The sequence below is a fragment of the Thermobia domestica genome, chromosome 17, assembly GCF_964235325.1.
Source record: "Thermobia domestica chromosome 17, izTheDome1.hap1.1, whole genome shotgun sequence".
NCBI classification, from domain to species: domain Eukaryota; kingdom Metazoa; phylum Arthropoda; class Insecta; order Zygentoma; family Lepismatidae; genus Thermobia; species Thermobia domestica.
This window is the reverse complement of record NC_137470.1, coordinates 144806774-144829289: the sequence shown is the minus strand read 5'-3', so window position 1 is coordinate 144829289 and position 22516 is coordinate 144806774. Positions and strand designations below refer to the sequence as shown.

At 37.4% G+C, this 22516-nt stretch overlaps 1 protein-coding gene across 2 annotated transcripts in view; it reads right to left on the bottom strand.

The window, feature by feature from the left end:
- LOC145674385 (dynein light chain LC6, flagellar outer arm-like) overlaps window positions 1-21412 on the bottom strand; it is a 30822-nt gene extending 9410 nt beyond the window's left edge. Inside the window, exons 1-4 of one of the 2 annotated variants that reach the window (XM_081744360.1) lie at window positions 21063-21412; window positions 19697-19784; window positions 11993-12088; window positions 10972-11040 (exon numbers count right to left, since the gene is read on the bottom strand). In XM_081744360.1, coding sequence (XP_081600486.1) covers window positions 10972-11040; window positions 11993-12087 — 164 coding nt within the window. In that variant the 5' untranslated portion in view covers window position 12088; window positions 19697-19784; window positions 21063-21412. The remainder of the gene's footprint in view (window positions 1-10971; window positions 11041-11992; window positions 12089-19696; window positions 19785-21062) is intronic. The other variant, XM_081744359.1, reaches the window with a different exon arrangement.
- Between the last annotated feature and the right edge of the window lie 1104 nt (window positions 21413-22516).

Here is a 22516-nt window from a genome sequence, read left to right as displayed (position 1 = left end):
CTAATACTATAATAGGAGATGTAAAAATAAGGATCCAGTGCAGGCGCGAACCCACAAATTTCTATTGAGAGGACTTGTCGAAAGATTGGAGGGGGGTCCAGACCTGGTGGACCACCTGTGGATGGTGACGCAGTTTAAGAAAAAGAAAAAAAAAACTTGCTGACGTTCCAAGTTAGAAAGGAAATACTCATTAAGAAAAAAAAGCAAAAGGAAAATAACTTTTCTTATGAATATGTCCCTTATACCTTCTATCAGTAGTTACAATTTTTTTCTGCACTCGTGTTTCAGTTTGTGCCTACTTTCAGAATTTGTTTATGATATTTATTTATCAAGAGATCCCAGAACAGAATACCACTGAAAAGCAATATATGAAGAAACAAAGTATTTTCCATGTGTCACTTAATTACAGATTGCAAACAATTCATTCACTTAACACTAAGTGCTGGCCTCAGACAGGCCTTCCCAAGAATGCTGTCTTTTTGCTATATTTTTAAAAAATATCATATCTCGAAATTGAGAAAGCAAAAACTATACATCACTGGTAAGTTTGAAGCTTCCTCTGTTTTGCTATATCATTTTACATTCCAATAATAAAGTTATATTGGAGAGTGTCTTGCGTACTGCACAAATTCCCAAACAAGTTGGCGAAACATAATATGCATAAAGAGAGCATTTGCACTGTATTATACTTATATTTGTTTTTTTAATTATTTTATACACAGGGTGGCCCAAAAGTAGGTGTACAGTCCCGTACTCATCTGCTCACTGTATTTCATATCATATTTTATTGTTATCAAACAGGCAGACCTAGCTTTTATTATTATTTGTTCTCAATGCATTTTTTCTTATACCTTAAGCCCGGAACAGCCGAAGCAAATAAACCTATAAGCTAGAATGTTAAACTTGATCAATGCAGGGGCGTATACCTACTTTTGGGCCACCCTGTATATTGGATTACATTTTCATCATCTACACTGCACTACAGTTTACGACGTGGTCTTTTTGAATCGAAAACTTTGAAGCAGGATCCTTTACAAAGTGCGACTTTATAATGGCGCATTCGTAGCAAGTATCCTTCCTTCTAGCCTTCCCTGGAGTCAACCTAGTAATTCCTAATCCTAGAAGTCTCACATGCGGATCATCTTTGTATACAGTCAATGCCTCACGGTAAACTTCATGAACTTAGAATTTTGTTGCTGGTAGTTTTAATGGTTAAGCACAACCATTAGATCTTCCAAATTGAGCCATATGATATCGTCCGACAGATTTTCTTGGTATATTTGCTGTAAATCATGCACATGCCTTTCAAAGATAACAAAACAGTACGGATCATTTAGCGACAATTGATATATGAAATTCAAGGAATAATTCAAGAATGCTAACTCCGTATAAGTATGAAAGAAAACCCATAAAATTTTGAATGAAAAGTGGTAGTTATTCGTACTGCACTCTACGGATGTTCGATCATGTCATACATATACGTGATTATCACGCAAAGTGTTAATGATAGAATATTAACAAAGATTCATCTCAATTATCTCAAAATTACACTTGAATACAATTGACCTTCAGGTACTCCCAGTATTTACCTGGCTTGTTTTGAGGGAAACAGAATTCTCAGTGAGGATAGATGACCCAGGGATTTGAATCTGTAAGGATAACGCTTACGTGCGATTATTATAATCTTTAGGGCAAAATCTGCTTCTAAATGTTGCATTAACCAGAAGAGAAGGAAAAAGTTTAAAATGTACTAATTAATATTTATTTGTTTGTTGATTATTTCAAGTTTTTATGTTGACTTCTGTAATTTACTTGTCATGACATTGAATCGATATTGATCTCGGTTGCTAATAGATGGTATGGTATCTATGTTCTTATGGATTGATATAAAAAATAATATATAACATTAGAACGCCGAAACTATAAGGATGTATGTAAGTTTTCAATTATGTGTAAGGAAAACAGTTACAATATATTGAATGCTACGGTTAATACGTTTTTATTTATGCAGTAAACAGCGTATAGTAATGTGACTATTAATTGCTACAAAATATAAACTGACGAACTGTGGCAATATATATAATTTAAGGTTATATATATATATATTTGGTTTTACCGCCCAGGAACCTTGAGATTAGTTGGAAGTAAAAGTATAACTGTCTCATCTACGTCATAAATATTCTGTAGCCAAAATGGATTATATTTTGTTACGTAATAACAAGAAAGTGTATAGAAATACCAAAATGAATATTCAAGAGAATGGAGATAGCATTAGGACTAGAGTTGATGATGAAGATATGACAGCACCTGAGTTTACAACGAATGTAATTGATCTTACACGGCAACTTGGACAGCAAATGAACTCGATGACTCAACAGCTAAATGAAAAAATGCATTAAGCAGATGTTAAAATCGAACTAATGACAACAAATAAATGCCAAATGGGAAGAAACGAATGCTAAAATACAACAAATTGTTCACAATTTTACGGCTGTAAGGAGTTCTGTGAAAGCAGTACAAATTCAAGTCAATTATCATTCACACCAGATCCAGAAACTCCAAGAAGTGCAAACTCTGGAGAAGTTTGGGACAACAGATGGCAATCAACAAGCTTCCACCATGAATGCAGTTAATGTAGACCAAAATATAGTTGAAACCCGACTTTGCGAAGAGGCCAGGCATTCACAGGAATACTACCACGAAATGAAAGTCACAGGTTCTAATTCCGAAAGTGAGGAGGAGGAGAACGATTGCGCGCGGCGTCAATCGAAAATCTCTCCAAATTTAAGTACGGAGTGTCATTCGTTTTCTGAACGCGCAAAAGGTTAAGTCTATTGAAGTTTATAAGCAAATAAAGAATGTTGACGGTGATAGTGCAATGAACGAGTCATCAGTGAGGAAATGGTGCATTATGTTTAATCAACGAAGGACCAGCGTGCATGATGATCAGAGTGGGAGGCCATCACTTGTTACGGAAGAACTGAAGGAAAAAAGTCTAAGAAAAAATCAGGAAAAACCGACGTTCAACTTTGAGCACGTTACACGAATCTTCAAGAAATTTCACGATTGCTCCTACATGAAATAGTGATAGTGCACCCTGGTTACTCAAGGAAGCAGTGACGCCCGGGCTCAAATCTTTGGCGGTAGATGAGTTTAGCATTGGCATTGAAGAATTGGTCCCACGTTATAACAATGTCTTGACAACTATGATGATTACATAGAAAAGTCGAGTAAGGTCCTGTGGCTTTGTAAATAAAGTTTTATGCTGATATATTTTATCTTTATTTAACCACGCCAAAAAGTTATTTACTTTCTGGACGACCCTCGTAATTCGGTGCAGTTTGTGGGTGAATGGTCTATCTGCAAGGACGACCCTCAGTATAGGGACTTCCCCACCAAACTATCTAGCCTACACGAGACCTAGATTGAGGGAGCACGCACCCATACCCCATGAGGAAAAAATGGACCAGTGGTAGAGACCTAACTTCTGGTACGAGGGGGCTCACTGGTTCGATCCCAAGTCATGTGCGTTGAACACAGTGACCGTGGGCTTTTTTTGATTAGAGTTGCCCATTTTCCCCCATTCTCATTCAACCAACTAGGCTACAGGTCGTAATTGTGAGACGTAAATGCAGAAATCTAACTTAATCTAGCCACCGGCTTTGGCTCAAAAAAATATTGAAATTGCAATATCGATCCAAGTATCGCAACTAAGTACTCCAACACTGCCTTAGTTTAGTGATACTTCCAAAACATTAAACCAACGCGATAAAGAAGCTTCGCACACAGCGATTTTACACTCTTATAGTCGTTTAACTTGGAAATTAGGGTTGTTTGGTAAGCTCTGAATTTAAGTGAATAACAAAGGCAATGAAGAACGGTACGTGACGTTTGGGCGCCGCCATTTGGGCGCGGACGTTTGGGCCCCGCCGTTTGGGCACTGGACGTTTGGGCGCCAGACGTTTGGGCGCGAAGCCATTTGGGAGCCAAACGTTTGGGCGCGAGTTAAATTAAAAAGTCATTATGTTAGGCGCTGAGTACTAAGTTCGAATCAAGATATCACAAGGTGTCTACTGTAGTGGAAGTCCTTGAACTATACTGGATATTGTTTTACATACTAGAAATACTGGAATTTCGAAATTCTAAAAACTAAATTAACAATTAATTTTTGTAAATTTAAGTTTCAACCAAAGTTAAGTGTGCTTTTTATTTGATAACTTTTCAAGCCAAAGGTAAGTAGACAAGACTAAATATGATTGACTACATTACATATGTAGTGAGCCTATTCCATTCAAAAACTTAAAGCAGGCCTTCTACTGTAGTTATGCAATAAGTGTGAATGGAAAACATATTTCTAGTGGCTAAATGACCAATATATGTACACTTAACTATTATTTTTCACTTTGAAATCGTTCTTTTTTTCCTTTCGCCACTTTCTTTAATGCAGATTAAATGTTTACAATGGGACGAAAAAAAGTGTGTTAAGTTTTAAAAAAGTTTGGAATGTTAATTAAAAAAAAAAAAGTGATGCCAGAAATACGGTATACTGCAGTTCCTAAACTCAATGTCTTTTAGACACCCTGTATGCGAAATATCTTTCTCTCAACTCGATTAGGATTTTTATATTTCTGGGCTCTCGGCATCTAAGGCCATTTAGCCCGTCGCGTTTGAGGGAGCACACTATCCGGGGAAAAGGAAGGAAGAAAGGATTGGGGAAGCAAGGAAGCGGCCTGGACCTATAAATTAGGTACCACCCCGGCATTTGCCTGGTGTGAATGAGGAAAACCTCATTCAGGGTGGCTAGCCTGAAAGAGCGTGTTAAACTTTTCCGACCGACTGCCCCCACCGGGAATCGAACCAGGGACCGCTCGCACCGAAGGCGAGGGCGTTAGCGACTACGCTACGCGCGGCCACTTCCCTCAACTCGAGTGCGCGGAAATCTTTTATTGGTAGTTCTTTATTGGACTTAAGGAAGAGAAGAGTTTGGCAAACGTAATACGAAAGAAAACAAATTTTAATATTCATAAGTATGTAATTATTAACTTAAAAAAAAAAATACAAAAATTAAATCAACATATTTTAATTAACATTAAGAAAATTTTTAACAGTTCGTCTGATTCCTTCATTTCCTAGCTTTCTTATATAATACAAAAATTAGATCAACATTAGATCAGAAGTACCAGAATCGTGAAGCGAAAAATGAATCCATGACGAGGTTAGGCAACAAATGCCACAAACGCATTAAACTATTTAATTTAGATGAATAAATAAGATAGAGATAGAAAATATACAGATAAATGAGGTAAGATAAAGTGTAGGAAATGTATATATCTTGATTCGCGCTTAGTTTTCAGTGTCTAGCTTACTTTATATGTCGTAAATTGTGATTTTTACTATGTACCTCGCGCCCAAACGTCTAGTGCCTAAACGGCTTTGCGCCCAAACGTCCGGCGCCCAAACGGCAGCGCCGAAACGTCCGCGCCCAAATGGTGGCGCCCAAACGTCCTGTCCCGATGAAGAATGCCAAAACATTTACAAAATTTTATTAAATGTAACTATTTTCAAATATTATATATATAAAATGTGTGTATAGGTAGAGTAGTTTTGCAAAACCACTGGCTCCAGTTGCCATCTCCCAAGTACATATACCAAATGTCGGCTGTAGCAAAATAAAAGTTTAAAACAATGAGTTTTGAGAAATAAAAATCCGTACTTAAAATTTCCTGACTTTTTCAAGTTTAATTTTATTTATTTTTATTATTTTATTATTATTATTTCATGAAATTACCTTCCACGACTGTTCACAACTAAGCTGAATTTCCTAACTTTTGCAGGTCAGTGGAAGCCCTGTTATAAACTAGAAATTTATGATTTTGCAAAGCTTATGATCATAATTTTTATGTTAAAATTATGTAGGCGCCTGAGAGGATTCAAATTAACAAAAAAATTGTCACTTACCAATAAATCCTCCTGTAGGGAAACTAAATATTCTCTAAACGTATCGGAACAACAAGCTAGTAGTAGGTAGCTTGTCTTCAGTGGCAAGATAAGAAGGATAAAAATGGGTGAAAGAAATATGGTATGGAAAAAGGAATACATACCATCAAATAAATATAACGTGAGAGACGGGTATTAAAAAACCCCGAGCAGAGAGACAGTGAGCGCAAGAAAGGGCTGAGTCGAAAGAAGCACGATTCTATGTTACGTCACTATTGTCAGATCCAAAATATACATCAAAGGTCGTAACCAGATTCTATCAATTTTACCAAGATCCAGATTTAAACCTGGTTTATATTTATGAATAAAAAATTCTTTAATCTCTCTCTCTCTCTCTTTTTTTTTTTTTTTTTTTTCCTGAACGTATCACATTAACCTGTTTTATATAGTGTGCATGTTGTTTAAGTGAAGAGACAATCCCAAGATACCCTCTTGTGACTTTTTGTCTAATGCGTTCTTTAATTCGGATGTTAATATTGCGTTTGGTTTGACTTATATATGAAGTGTCACATTCAATGCTCAATTATTAACCCTTTTAGGATCTTGGGTTTTTGGGGTATTTTTTTAGACTTTCAGTCAAGCAGCTACTGCATCGTCACTATTTTCCCTAGGATCATGGTTCATACCTCATTCTCTTCAGAACAGAGCAGGCTTCCAAACGGTACCAATTACATACCCATACCATATACCACGAGAGGGAAAAAGTGAGGTCAAATGGAAAATTTTGGGGAAAATTTTTTTCACACTTTGGGACCCTCTGGAACGGCCCTGTGTGAACGTAGAGATCTCAAAAAAAAAAATCTGATAAATACTAATCGGTAGACTGAATGTGTGTGCCAAATTTTAGGCCTCTATCTTGAATAGTAAGGGCGGAAGAAATTTTATCAAGAATCCCCACAATGCCCCAGATTACCGCAAAAGACCCTTATCTCTGGTAAAAAAAAATTCCTGAGACATCCCTATTTACCCTAGAACTATAATCCGCCACTCATTTTCTTCAGAACAAAACTACCTTTCAGACGATACCATTCACATGTCTCCATCATGTATCTAAGGAGGGAAAATCCCGAAGAAAGGGATTTTTTGGTTGAAATATCCCTTTTTTCAACTTTTTGCCCTCTGGACCCCCCTCCCTGTTTTAAAGCAGAGATACGAAAAAAAAGAAAAACATGATAAATACTACTCGGTGGACTGTATGTTTGTGCAAAATTTCAACCTTCTAGATGCAAAAATAAGCCCGCCAAAAAATCATGAACATAGGCCTAATAAAAGAAAATATATTGTTTAAAAGTTATGACGTCATCACCTCCTATGTCTCGACGCAGGAAGGTGTGAAACCATACGTTACGTGTTCTACAATGCCTCTGAAACAAAAACAAAACAAACAAACAAACAAAAAGGACGAAAAAGCTCAAATAGGAGTTATAACGCAATGTACCATGAAACACCCGTATGGTACAGTCCGCAGCAAAAAACCTGCAACATGAGCATGTAAGTTTATTGTGAAACTACGCCTAACAGCCCAGGGAATCAACATAACGTCTAAGTGGCACGAATCACGCCAGGAGAAACCTCGGCGTCTTCCCCTGCACACTTATTTTGGAGAAAAGACTTCACAATGAACGTACCTGCTCCTGTTGCAAGTTTTTTGCTGCGGACTGTACAAATTGTACCATAAGATCCTAAAAGGTTAAGAGCCATAAAGCCACCAATAATAAAGAACTGAATGTGAAATAAGACTTTTCATTATTTAAATAATATAGCCGCCTGACTCAATGTCTAATTGCGGTTATAAAGTCCAATAAAATTTACAAAGAGACAGGTGTTTTTACAGCCGAATATAGATATTCTTTTCTGAATCAATCTGGGATCGAATGAGCCTTCTGTCTCAGATTTAGGTAGTCGCTCAGTTGGGTAAGCTGACGAACTACAGATCAAGTTTGTTTATATATATATATATATATATATATATATATAGGCGCGGATCCAAGGGGGCTATAGCCCCCTTCCTTCAAGCTCAGGTATACACTGGATAAAATGAGCTACAATCCTACTTTACACTGGATAAAGCGGCAAACTATATTGTTTAGCCCTCCATTGATCATATATATTCCGAATGAGGGATTTACTAAGTACTCTTCCTGAAATGGAAATTGGTTGTTTGGTTAAACGAGCTACCAGCACAATATGTACAAATATTGATTCAATCTGGAACGGAAGTATTTGTAAGCCTTTGTATTCTTGCTTATACATGGCAACATTATTATTATTATTATTGCCAGATATCTGTATATCTTCCTCAAAATATGTACTTATTATTTTTTTTTTATAAGTACAAACCAAACGAAATACTAATGTGATTTTAACTCTTATCCGGGCAACCGATAGCTTCATATTTTTTTTCGAATTTCTCAATAACCACAAATATTTCGATGACATAAAATTCTGAATTCTTCTATCTTTAGTCGAAGTTAAAGTCATGAACATATCGAGTTGGTAAGGCTCAAGTTGCCGTCTACGTTACAAAAATAGCTTGCCCGGATAAGGGTTAAAATCAAATGAAATCTTTCAGTTTAACGTCCCATGATTATGCCCTTTAGGCTAAGAGAGAGGGCTGATTAAGGGAAGTGAATGATGATGGAAGGATTGGTGGGATGAAAAAGGAGGAAACGAACAAATGAAATGAAATCTTTAAGTTTAACGTCCCACGGTTATGCCAGTTAGGCTAAAGGAGACTGTGATATGAGAGATGAGTGAAATGGTGGAATGAAGAAAGTGGGAGGAAACGGGAGAACCCCGAGAAAACCCACGAGCACGGTGTTTGTCCACCACAAAGTCCACACGGCGCGAGCTGGGATCGAACCAGGGACCCCAAGCAACGGAGGTGAACGCTCTACCACTGAGCCACCGCGCCCCCATAAAGGAGGAAACGAGAGTACCCCGAGAAAACCCATGGACACAATGTTGTCCACCATAAACTTCCACTTGTTCGGGGATCGAACCAAGGACCCCGGGTACCAGAAGTAAGCGCTCTACCAATGAACCTCCGTGCTCCCTGAATTTAATCACAGTGAATGAACCACCGTGCTCTGCAGAGTATACAGTAAGTCTATGCAGATTATATTAATAGGTAGAATTGTGAACTTGCTTGTGCATTTTTTCTCACCTTTCAACCCTTTCTTGCAAGCCTATCTCAAAACCTTCTACTTACGGCTGAGAGTAGCAACGAATGAAATAAAAATTAGTATTTCTGTTTTTAATTTGACTGTACAGTTGCTCAAAAAATATTCCTTTCCCGTTTTTACAAATATACTGGGAGTCGATACACTTATACAGAAAATTTGGTGAGAGAGAGGGAAAGGCTACAATTTATACGTTCAGATTAAAATAATTTCATAACTTATTATTATTATTATTTTCAATTGGAAAGAATCAACCTCAGTCAACACGCATAGTCTTCTGGACAAGAGAGTTTCCTTGCTAGAGCAGCTCAATATCTGCAGAAACAGTAAATTATTACACTAAAATGAACACTTTCTCAGATTACGTACAATAAAATTTCACAGTGGTGATAACAGTAACACCAAGACTCATTCCATGATTTTTATTTTCTACACAATGTATTTATAAATATAGATTTAAAAAACGTTAACATAAGCAAATTTCTAAACCAACAACAAAATTACAGGTGTTCAAGTTTCTGATTACCGGGACTGCCTATCAGCACGTTTCAAATCAGCCAAAAAATGCTATCCGTTGAGGAAAAAAAGAAAAAAAAAAAGTAAAAGCTAGAAAATTAAACTGAGCATCCAGTGTGTATAAAATGATAATATAACTACGCCTATAAAATTTCTATACAATGCATTTAGAATCATACGGTTGTAAACTATAAATGCAGAGCATAACATACAGGAAATTTTATACGAAACGGGACACAATAAAAAGCATACGAAGATTTCCGATTTTCAGCTTGTCCACTAATTGTCCACATTTTGCTAAGTTTTTCAGCAATCATGCCACGAGAGGGTTCAGAGAGAAATTTGGAGGCCCTGACTGAGTATTTGTCGGGAACCATTAAATCTATAGATGGTTGTTTGATGGAAATATTTCTAACACCAAAAGTATTAACGTAAGGAAATTTATTTCTCTTCTCATAAAGTAAAAAGTCCTGGACTGATGATAAATATATTCTCGCGCTGTTGTATGTAAGCATAATTTCGATTACGTATATTCATTTCTTTCGCCTTCTATAATTACGATGTTTTAACCAAAAGGAAGACCTTGCAAAGTGACTGACAATTACAATAACACCGAAACTAAATTCTATTTTGCTCGAATGCAGTACGTTCTTCAAATTCTTCACACACTGCTTAATAACAAATAAAAGTGTATACTTTTCTAATGGCATATTGTTAAGGGAACCCCAGCAGCTTTATGAGCTCCAGCCTTCTCGGCACATATCTCCCCCGATATCAGCGCCCGTGATCGTTGATGCACGTCTAATATAAATTCAGTGTTGAAAGAAATGCGGAACCGTAATACAATTACTGTGTAGTTTAGTTCCCCTGTGGAAACTACAACATCCTTCGGTTTTACGTTCCACGGTTATGCCGGCTAGGTTACAGACGGTGATGATGAGAAATGAATAAACTGGGAGGAAACGGGAGAACCCATAGAAAACCCATGCACAGGGTGTCTCTCCACAACAAAGTCCCAGGGACCCCACGCACCAGAGGTGAACGCTCTACCACTGAGCCACCGCGACCCCATTAATAACAATGGAGTTTGTAAGTTTGTTCATCGCTATGAGAAGCGCCTAAACATGTACGGTGACTATATCGAAAAGTAGTGGAACAGTGTCGCTTCAAACTGTATATGATTTTAAAAAAATATATATATACTTCAATTTTCTTCTTTTTATTCCAAAACGTGAGTTATATTTTGGATACACCTTGTATAAAGAATATGACTCACCTCTTTTTTCTAACATTCTTTTTCTCCTGACGTATCCATTGTCTTTCCCGGAACGACCTTCTGTAATCTCTGAAACAAACAGCATAAACAAAAAGTAGTAACTAATTATTATTTTCTAAAATAAATAATAATAATAATAATAAAAAAAACCTCTTAGAAAATTATGTCAAACTATAAGTAAGTTTGGAGAAACAAGATAAAACGTTTAATTAATGTTTGAGGACTATGTCCTGTAGGTTGAAAGGCTTGAAAGAAACTGACGTGCCTGATGGCAAAAGAATTGTAGTAATGACGGAAACGAGACAGTCACAACATAATCCGTCGACTACAATCTCATGTAGCCTGGGATGGAAGAAAAATCAAAGAATTATACATTTCGACGTGTGACCTCACTCTTTCTTCAAATAAACCTATTAGAAACTAATAAATTTTGTCTTCAATATTTTAGTTGTCGGATACATGTCAAACTTTTACTAATCATTCATTGCTTCTAGGAGTGTATTATTATTATTATTATTACAAAAGTAGATAACGTTACTGCATTACAACAAACGACCAACAAATATTAATAAATGAAATACAATTACTTATTACAACACTAATCAAAACTTCTTCATGATATACAAATGTCCATTATTGGATGTTTGAGATGAACTGTTGTCATTTCATTACTTTGTACTAAAGTTCAGTGTCTCCTTTGGCAGTGAGGCTACATGAAACGTGAACCTACAGCTTAACGTCGGACACTCATGCCGGGAATTGAATCTGGGTTTACCGTGCAGAGGACTGTACGCTAACCATATGGCCACGAGGGCGCTATGCTGTCTTTTTTAGAAAGTCCTGAGGAAAAGTAACAGAATTTTCTCCAGGACTCGTTATTTGGTTGAAATACTCGAAAGCTATGAAAGGAATTTAACCTAGATTCAAAATTAACGGTCTAGCGAATGAAAGGAAATATACAAGAACAAACTGCCCGTTATTGGGCGTTCTAGTGTTAATACAAAAAGAAATTGCTTCTTACGTGTGGAGCCCTTGACTCTCGCTAAAGTACAATCCGTTTTTCTTTCTTTCTCGGCTTAAACCTACTAGAGGTCGGGATGTAGTGGGGTTCTCCATTCTGAAAATAGAGGAAACACATACATTCAGAGAAATTAGCAATAATAAGAGAAATAAAAACAAAAACATGATAAATTAGAACAAATGAATATCATACATAGATAGACTAGCCTTTGGCTAGCTGAGGGCTCCGCCTCCAAACCCTTGAGTTTGCTCGGTCTGCGGCCTCTCATCTCTTACGTATCGGAATTTGAATCAACAGTGAATTTCGTGAACTTGCTCTTCATACGAGGGGGGATCAAATATAAACGGGATTTTTGTTCCTGAACATCAACAGTTGGTAGGACTGGCCACGCGCTTCTGCTACGTTTACGCGGGACCACTGGGAGTGGAGAGAGCGTGCTGTTAGATATTTCCCGCCATTTCGTCAGTACCACTCATGATATCGGAGCAACAGATGCACCCCTCCGCAGCGCAACGCATAATTATAAAATTTCTTGCTCGTGAAGGAGTTACAGCGGCAGAAATTTGCCAGAGATTCACTGCACAGTTCGGGGATCAAACATTGTCAGGGACGCGTGTGTATGCCTGGCATAAAAAGTCCAAGGAAGGACGAGAACGTATGGAAAATCAGTAACACGATCGCCGTCCTCGAACCAGCATTACGGACGAAAACATTTGTGCAGTTAAAGGCATTATTGACGACGATCGACGAGTAACAGTATCAGAAATTGCAGAACAAGTCGGAATCAGCCATGGGGGGTTGTCAAGCAATCATCAAAAACGATCTACAGTTCCATAAAGTGTGTTCCAGATGGGTCCCTCACCTTTTGACCGAAAATCTAAAGTTGAGACGTTTGGAGATCTGTCAGAGGCTTAAAAACAAGGTTTGCAAAAGAAGGTTATGCATTTTCGAGCCTGATCGCCACCTACGACGAAACATGGATTCACCACTACACTCCTGAATCCAAACAAGCCAGTAAGGAATGGCGGAGGAAAGGGGAAACAGTGAAAGCTGACTCGACTGTCAGCTGGCAAGGTTCTTTTAACCATTTTTTTCGATCGACAAGGCATTTTACTGATTGACATTTTACATGAGCGACACACAATAAATGCTGAATGCTACTGCGAGCTGTTGGACAAGGCGAGAGTTGCATATCACAGCAAAAGACTAGGCCAATCGATTCATCAGATCCTCCTCCTGCACGACAATGCGCGACCCCCTACTGCAGCTCGAACTGTCTCGAAGGTACGGGAAATGCACTGGACTACACTTGATCATCCTCCTTACAGCCCGGACTTATCGCCAGGGTTGGCAAAAACCATGGTTTTTATTGAAAAAACCAAAAAAACAGTTTTTTTTGTCTAAACCCGGTTTTTTTGGTTTAAACCAGGTTTTTTTTTTTTTTTTTTTTTTTTTTTTTTTTTTTTTTTTTTTTTTTTTTGGTTTAAATAATTTGCTCTATGTATTTATATCACATATGGACAAAAATAGGCTTGTTTCGCCTTGGTGTTAGTATGCAACAACCGAGTTATGCTGGAAGGGGTCACATAAGCTTAAAGCGGAATCTAAACCGCTTCTCGGCTTACATCCAAGAGAAATTGTCCTCTATTTGAACTCGAAACCGGGACTAATTGGCTACAAATGCGATACGTCTGCCGGCTCACTCACGAAGGAATCCTAATAAAAATACGTTGACTGATCTTTACATAGTTGGTAATATAATCGTCAAGAGTCATTAGTACAGAAGGACAAAAAGATAAACGACTGCACAAGTGGAACCATTATACAGAATCACACATGGACAATTTCAAAATATGGAGAGTACAGAAGAACTAATTTAGTCCACTACGACTTTTATTAGTCCAAGTTAAAGAAATATAACGACTTACTTTGCATATCAATAAGAAAAGTGAATCAAGATACGAATTATTTGAGTCTCCTTTTTGCTCTGACCCATTTATACATAAATAGTTACCAAAGATTCTTGTTATTTTAATAATTGCCTCTCGTGGGGTTTGTATGACCCCCTCCCCAAAAAAGTACGGCATTTCGATGTATTTTATCAATAATAAACATTATTAAAACGAAACAATGTTTAGAATTTTCCTTTGGTTGCATAACAATAACAAACTATAAAAAAATCACAAAAGAAACATCCAAAAAGTTACATTAAAATAGTTGCTTTTAGAATATAATCTCTTTGAGTACAGAATGGGGAATTTAGGTCTGAATATAGTACGAATAATATATGGGAGTGAAACGTGATAATCCACAAAAGTATGTTCATCAAGATTTTACGAATAGTTACACTTTCGGATTCAAAACATGGCAGTAGTACTCAACGAAACCTATCATTACCTAATCTTCTACTACTACTACTACTACTACTACTACTACTACTACTGCTACGGAACTTCACCCAAATTTGAGAGATGAAATAATTGATTTAACCCTACGATAATGGTAAGAATGGGCTTTTGCTTATTGCTATGTGGTAATGCCATTAATGTAAATGTGAAGTATAAATTGCAAATTGTATTGCTGTCCGCTATCCGATGAAATTACATTAATTTTTAAAAATACAACCTTGCACTTACTTTAACAACAATATTAACTATTAACCCTTTTACACTTTATGTCTTATATATCGATCATGGCATCGACCTTCGGAATTTGCTTTATAATCTCTAATAAAGCTTTTCGCACCGGGTTTTTTGCATTCTTCCAAGCTTGCAAGCATAAAAGAGCATGTTTCATGTGCATTTTGCAGTCACGGGTGCGATGCCTGGGGGCAGCGACGTCACAAACATGGACGAAGGAAAAAAGGCAAGGGTAAACTTTAGAGCCTTTAAAAAAATCCTGATACATCCCTGTTTACCCTAGGATCGTGGTTCGTACCTCGCTGCGTTCGTAATGAAGCAATGTTTCCAACTGTACCATTCAAATTTCACTATTATGTACCAGAAGCGGGAAAATCCCGTCCAAATTGGAAAAAGGGACTTTTTCAGGAGAAATTTTTCTATTTTTCGGGAATTACTCCCCTCAGGCACAGGATAGAGACATGTGAGTGGTACCGTTTAAGATCTACCCTTATTCAAAACAAAATGAGATACCAATCATGATCCTGGGATAAATGGAAATGTGTCAAAAAGTTTTTGCATTTTTTCCGTATTTGCACATTTTCAGTCAATTCGTTTAGTAAAGTATACAATATTACCACTATTTACCCTAAAATCATGACTCGGATTTCGTTCTCTTCGAAATGAATTAGCCTATCGAACGGTACTACTTGTATGTCGGTACCATGTACCGGAGTAGAGAAAATTCCCTGCTTTGAGAAAAGGGATTTTTTTTCACAAAAATTCCCCTTTTAGGACGAAGCATGATCCACGGTCCTATGATAATTAGGCATGCCTCAGGATTTTTTTTTATGTAATACCTGTTGTCTATCATGATAAAAAGGACGTGGGATATTCTTTACAAATAGGGAAATATTTTTTCCCGCTCTAAGTTTCCATGACATAAGATTAAAATTTTGCACATGTATTACATACACTACATAGTATGTTTCAGGTGATATTGGGATCTGTGCGTTATAAAAGGGGGTGCCAGGAGGGACCCAAAATTTGGAAAGACGAATTTTTCCTCAAAAATCCCCTTTTTAGGGAACTTTCCTGGGGTACATGGTACCGAGATGAGAGTTGTGCCGTTCGAAAGGCTGATTCATTTTGAAGGAAACAAGGTACGATTCCTGTTCCTACAATGAACAGTCTTTATGCTGAAGCTGGTTGAATAAAAAATTACTGAAAATGTATTATCTAGGGGAAAATTGGTAAATCGGCCACATCATCAAGACTCTTTTTCGTCGGACCAATCTTCGTACCTCACTCTCTTCACAATGAAGCAAATTTTTTTTTCGTATCATCCGTATGTGCGTGCAGTGCAGCTGGGGCGAGAAATTCGCGATAAACGGGGACATTTTTAAATTTCCTTTTTCCGCACTTAGGTAATTTCTCGCCTTAGGTACATAACAGAGAAATTTGATGACACAATTGGAAACATTGTTTCATTCTTAACAAAATGAGGTACGAACCATGATTCTACGATAAACAGTCTTGACGCAATAGCTGATTGAGTGGAAACCTACGAAAGGCTTTAAAATCCCCAAAATTTAAAAGGGATAAACCAACAGTATATGAATTATCGCTGCTAACGAAGTGCAACAGTATTTTCTGCTACGAAAGGAAGAAAGAAAGAAAAAAAAGATTGCAAACATCTAAAAGTTTAACAATGACGCACCGAAGATTAGACAACGAAACGCGTACGATTAAATTAATAAAAGCGGGTGTTTAAGTAAAGTTATTAATTCATTACTACCTATACATTTAGTAAGGTCTTAAGCAACCTATCGTAACGTCAGGAAGGTATAGTTTAGCCAATCGATTCGTTAAGAATCCGTTGAGGAGAGTCACAAATAAATAATACCAGAAAAATAAATAAATAAATAAAATAAATAAGCTAAAGTTCGGTAAAGTTAGCCGATTACATATAACAATAATAATAATAATAATGTAAGTCTACATAACAAATACCATATTTACTGCCCCAAATCACCGGTTACAAAAGAATCGATTCCTTTGCATGAATTTTACATTGTTCCGAAAGGAAAATTAGCAACGACAACAGCAAACACATCACCATTACCTCGATATGAAAGCAAAAACGAATGAGCCAAGCGTAACCTAACCTACTAAACATACGGGAAAAACACTTTGAAAATACGGTGCATTAAGAATCTAAATACCAATGCTTAAAATATGTGCGAGTATAATATACAAATATGGAAAAAAAAAATGAAGGAAAAGACAATTACTACGTACTAGGGATAGTCAAATTTCCGCTTCTGCGAACAACACGTTCCGGATCTTCGAAACCGGTTCCAGACCCAGATCCGAAAACCTGGTTCCGGAACCGGTTCCAGACCTGTATTCCAAACCCCTTCAAAGACTCGTAAAGGAGGCACAAAATTGATCTTCAAAACACTGCGAAGACGACCACGCATTTGTGCCCTCCCCGCCTGTTCGACTACGTTCACACGTTCCTCCTTACGAGACGACATCGTCCATAAATTCATAACCGGTTCCGGAACCGGATGCGAAAACCCGATTCCGGAACGGATCCGTTCAGAACCGAAAACAGATTCCTGCCAAGCACACAGTGCAAAGATCTCCCTCACTGAACAATTTATGAGCTTCCTTGTGCTATATGGGTAGCGTACGCCTCTTTGGCACTAGGGACTCTGGTTCGAATCCCGATGGGAGGTAATGGTGTTCTGATTCCATGACAATTTGTAGGTCAATGTTTCATATAGCCTCGCTGTTAAAGGAAAGCTCAACTTTTAAGATAATTCACAAAGTATTTTGAATCTACTGAATTTAAGCGCCTGTCCCATAATCTTCGGTGCCCTACGCAGCTGTAACGCAAAACTAGTTTACAGTAAACCCATTGTCAATAACTCACCTACACGTAGCTACTCCTTTTACGCAACCCAGTTTTCGCTCTGCCCTGAAGCAGAATGTTTGCATAAACCATTTGCAGTGATAACTTTATTTTTTTTCCCCACTAGTACCCGTATCGGTTCTTCTCAACTTCACCTGCAACAAGTTGAGCTTTGCCACGTTGCTTACTGCAAATAATTTGCAGAAGAAAATAACGCTAGCGAAAAAAAAAAAAAAAAAAAAATATTATACAGCCCCCGTTAAGTTCATCTACGCTACGTAGATTACCATGACGCCCAGTGCTGAACTTAGCAAAACCTATTGGAGACCATCACTGAAATAATCTTGATCTTAAAAAAAAAAAAAAATTATATATATAAGTGGCCCTCTTCAAGTTAATCTGTGCTACGAAAAGCGTCATTATATTACCCACTACAAATATTTTGCAAGAGTTCAGCGAGATAATCTGTGAAAATCCTATAACACTTCCGTGTCAGTCCAATTCAGTAGAAATATGCAATGCAAGGTATATTTTTTAACCTACGCATTAATCTGTAAGGAAGTACTAGTGAAATAAAGCGCAATCTGAAGGTAACGTTGTAGTGCAAAGTATGATTTATTTCTTCTTATATGCAACAGTAGCCTTTTAAAATGTACACACGAAATACGTGGATTGTTTTCCCCAACATCTCACACCCACCACCGCTGATGCGCACTTTCCCTATGATACACCCCACACGGTCCCACAAGTTTCGCGCTGCCCTTACGTGGGTTATGTTTAGCAGAAGAGGTCGAGGAGCACGTAAAAAACACAAAATTTACGGGAGAAATGGATGATGCAAGTACTTAGACGTAACATAACGTAACAAAATCTAACCTAACATCACCTGAACTAACCTAATATAAGCAAAAAGCTATCATTTTTTGGAAAATTATGCTGGACCCCAACACTAACATAGACCTAAACTAACCCAAACACACATAAACTAACCTAATGTGAACAGAAATTACCGAAATTGTAACACTTTTTTTTTTTTTAGATACAATTGCTGGACCCCTTTTGCTAAACATTGTGTTTCTGGGCACTTAACACAAGTCACTTGTTGTCTTCTGTACTATCGTGTCAACGCCGGATGTGGGGACGGTATATTTATATCAATAGTGGTTAAGGTGTCAAACAATATGCACGCACGAACGTAACTCCCCAAAAATCTGCGTATTAGGTACCAAGAGTATATTTTCTTCATAAAAAGTAATAAATAATAATTCATACATGATCCCTTAAACTGTACCTGTACCTGTACCTAAATGTTCAAAAAAGAAATCGAACGGTATCTTTACACTTAACCTGCATGATTAACGTAACAGGGATGATATATACAGCAACGCACTTGTTTATAATGATTACTTATATGTGCTGCCATCTGTACAGCGGAGCGAGGTGAATAAAAATTTTAATTTGATGCTAGAATATTACTTTTGAAAGTAATGACTTGTTTTTCTTCCTTTAAATTAAACTACATTTGTATTCCATGACGGCACACACATTCTTTAGCTGCACGGAAACTATAACATGAAACGAAAGTACACAGGTTAAGCGTGACGGATTTTCGCCAGTTTTTGTTGTTCGTGTTTAATGCATATTACAATGCAAGAGATTATTGCAATTCTTGATTACGTCTCTGAAAGAGGGGCTTTGAAGAACACACAGATTAAATACTAGTAAGGGAGGGACACTTACTTATATGAAAATTACGTAAAAGACGCCGGCCTACCCATTACCTGGCAGCCATTGAAACCGAAACGCCAAGTTCTAGATCCTTACACTTAGGTTGAGGGCGGAAATAATTTACCTAATTTATTATATAATTGTACATGTATTCTTTAGCTGCACATGAAACAAATTTATTGAAGTTAGTGGCGTCCATTCTATTGTCACAAATCATTGAGAAAAAACAAGTGGGATAGTTTCCCCACGAATACAGACGTACCGTACACCGTACAGACTAGGTTCTAAAATTTCAACTTTATCTTACGTAACACAACACGACATCAGGGAAATTCATTAAAATATATTTAAAAACATAATATTATAACAATATAGATACATATCTTACAATATTATATTTTAAAAATATAATAATACATTTTACAATATCACACATACCTTTTCCTTAGCCTCTTGAGATAGATGCACAATCACAAGTGGTACCAGGTCAGAAAAAGTCAAGCCGTAGATAATATCTCGAAAATCCCTGAACATCGGTAAAACTTACAAATTAATAACATTGTACTTCAGCATAAATCCCTTTTTGAAAACGAGATAGACAATATATCTATGCGAAAGAACAAAGAATTGTTGGGTAGAAATAAGAAAGAGCCCTCCAGGGCCTCAATCCGTAATATCCTAAGCAAAATTGATCGCAACGCATATAATGTAATGTAACTTCTATGCAGATTGTTACAACCTAAAATAAAAGTTTTGCGTTGCGTTCTGTTAACGGTAACCGCTACGTGTAAAGTCCCATGTTCATATTTAGAGACACCGGGACTCGAGACAATTGAAAAATCAATTACTTCATCCTTGTACCAAAGTTTTATGCCGGACGGACGTCACCATACTATTTTTAGCATAGGTGAAAATTTAGGGGAACCCCAGAAATAACTATTAAAGAAACATTATTTCACTAGCTGCCTCATAATGCTTTCGAAATACACTTGCAGTAACAATACCCCACTCAGCAGAGGCGGAGTTGAGGGGAGGCAACGATCCCGGGTATATGGATAAAACTTCCGAAACACATGTCCTAACCTGTGCCAGGTGGTCAATACAAACTAACTTCGCAACTATAAAGGTTCTGGGCATGCCCAAGCTTCAGAGCCAGTTCGGGCGGCATCCCTAGCAAGCAGGCGTATTTGTGACGGTGGGTATGGGAGTAAAATCAGACAAGTGCGTAACGCTAACTTTGCACTGAAATTCCACAGCAACGAACCACACTTATGATTCCAATGGGTGCTGTGACGACTACGTCGTATTGCGTCTAAACATTTAGGACTTACAGTAACTTTCGTTACCATAGCGTAGTTTGTCTTTGACCGTTTACTTAGGCCCTATAACAGGCATTGAGGCCGTTTTTTTTTCTATTGGTCAACTCAAGCATTGACCAAAGAACACCCCAGGTGTGTTTTCGAACCAGATGGTCAACCTGGTGGCGCCAAGTAGGGGCGTGACATTTTTTCTTAAGTCAAATTTCAAAAATTTCTTCAGCAAACCTTTTTTCTTTGTTCTTTATGGAAGCATAATTCTTACTCGACAGGTATTTTGTATTTGTAAGACATTTAATTTAACCCCCCCCCCCCCACGGTTCAGAACCAATGATGTACAAGAACGTAAGAATCGTCTTGTATACAAGCTAGAAATAAGTTTTCTACTGGTTCAGTTTGAAAACTGTCTTCAAATTCACGAGGGAGGGAGGTATTTAAGATTATTCTCTTATTTCTATTACCAAAATTACTAACGTAACGATACTTACTTTCGTCCTCATAACGAGCAAAATTTTGAGCTCGTTATAAAAATATTCTTTTGTTGTGTGCAAGTATATATTCCGATAGCGAATATTCATGTTTTCTCTCTTTTATAATTACGGCGTTTTACAAAGCAGCAAAAACTTGCACAGACACTGTCACATACAGTAACACTGGAACTTAATTCCAGTTTTCTTGAATGGAATACTTCCTTCATAATCCTCACACACAATGGTAATTAACAAAGAAACACTTATAAGTTCCAAATGAACCTATTTCTCCCTTGAAACGGACAGATTAATACGTAGCATGCAATCGAACAACACTATGCCCAGAACCAGAACTGCCAACTCGTTATCTGGAATTATTGTGCGCGATGATCAAAATTATGGTATTTTCAAATATATTATGGTACGCTGCAAAACTCGAGCGTGACACACCGTACTCAGTAGCGGATCCAGGGTTTAGAGTTTAGAGTTAAAAGTAGCTGTAAGTAGAAGTATTACAACCCACCGCTCCCCCAGAAGTCCGTCCTGGATCCGCTGTCCCTGACTGTATTTATTATCTCCCTCTTCAATTCATTTGTCAGTTGAAAAGCAACTTATTCTCGTGCGCTGTTACCTTCTACTTTTTGTGATAATAGGTTGAGCGTTGTTTATTGTACGTATTTATATAATAATATGTTAACCAAATACATTAGAAAATGAAACATTTCAATTTAACGTCCCACGACTATGCCCTTTAGGTTAAGAGAGACGATCATTAAGGCAAAGGAATGATAATAGAAGAATTGGTGGAATGAGAAAGTGTGAGGAAACGGGAGTACCTCAAGAAAACCCACGGATACGATGTTGTCTACCACAACCTTACTTGGCCGGGGATCGAAACAGGGACTGCACGTTAACTTAGCATAGAAAATAACATTTGCGCATCTATATTTGTGATAAATTTCATCGTGTCATGTTCTTATTTCTTGTCCAAAATATCACATTCTTTTTTCAGAAATAACTAGCTCCTCTCATTGCAAAATTATTTTGTTTATTTATTATTTATTTATTAACATGGTATCAGATACACCAACTGAAGTGCCATTTTACCTTTAAACGCGATCAACAACTAGGGAAGGGAAATTTGGAAGGAACCCGGCCAGGGGTAATACATGTAAAGGTACCATCCCAACATGCATGTAGTGAGACTGAGAGAAAACCTTGGGAAAAAAATCCCAGTCAAGATGGCCGTTCTCAAGATTTGAGCCCGGGATCTTTCGATTGCAAAGTGCCCACGCTTACTACTCACCTACGCTCGCTCAGTGATAAATGCAGTTTTTAATAAAGTATCTTCGTGACTATCTTTCTTATTATCCGTGGTGTATAAAACCTGAGTCTGATTTCCGATAAGATTACGTGTTTTTCGAATCCTGGTTAAATTCATGTTTTTAGTGTTGCCCATGAGACGAGACAGA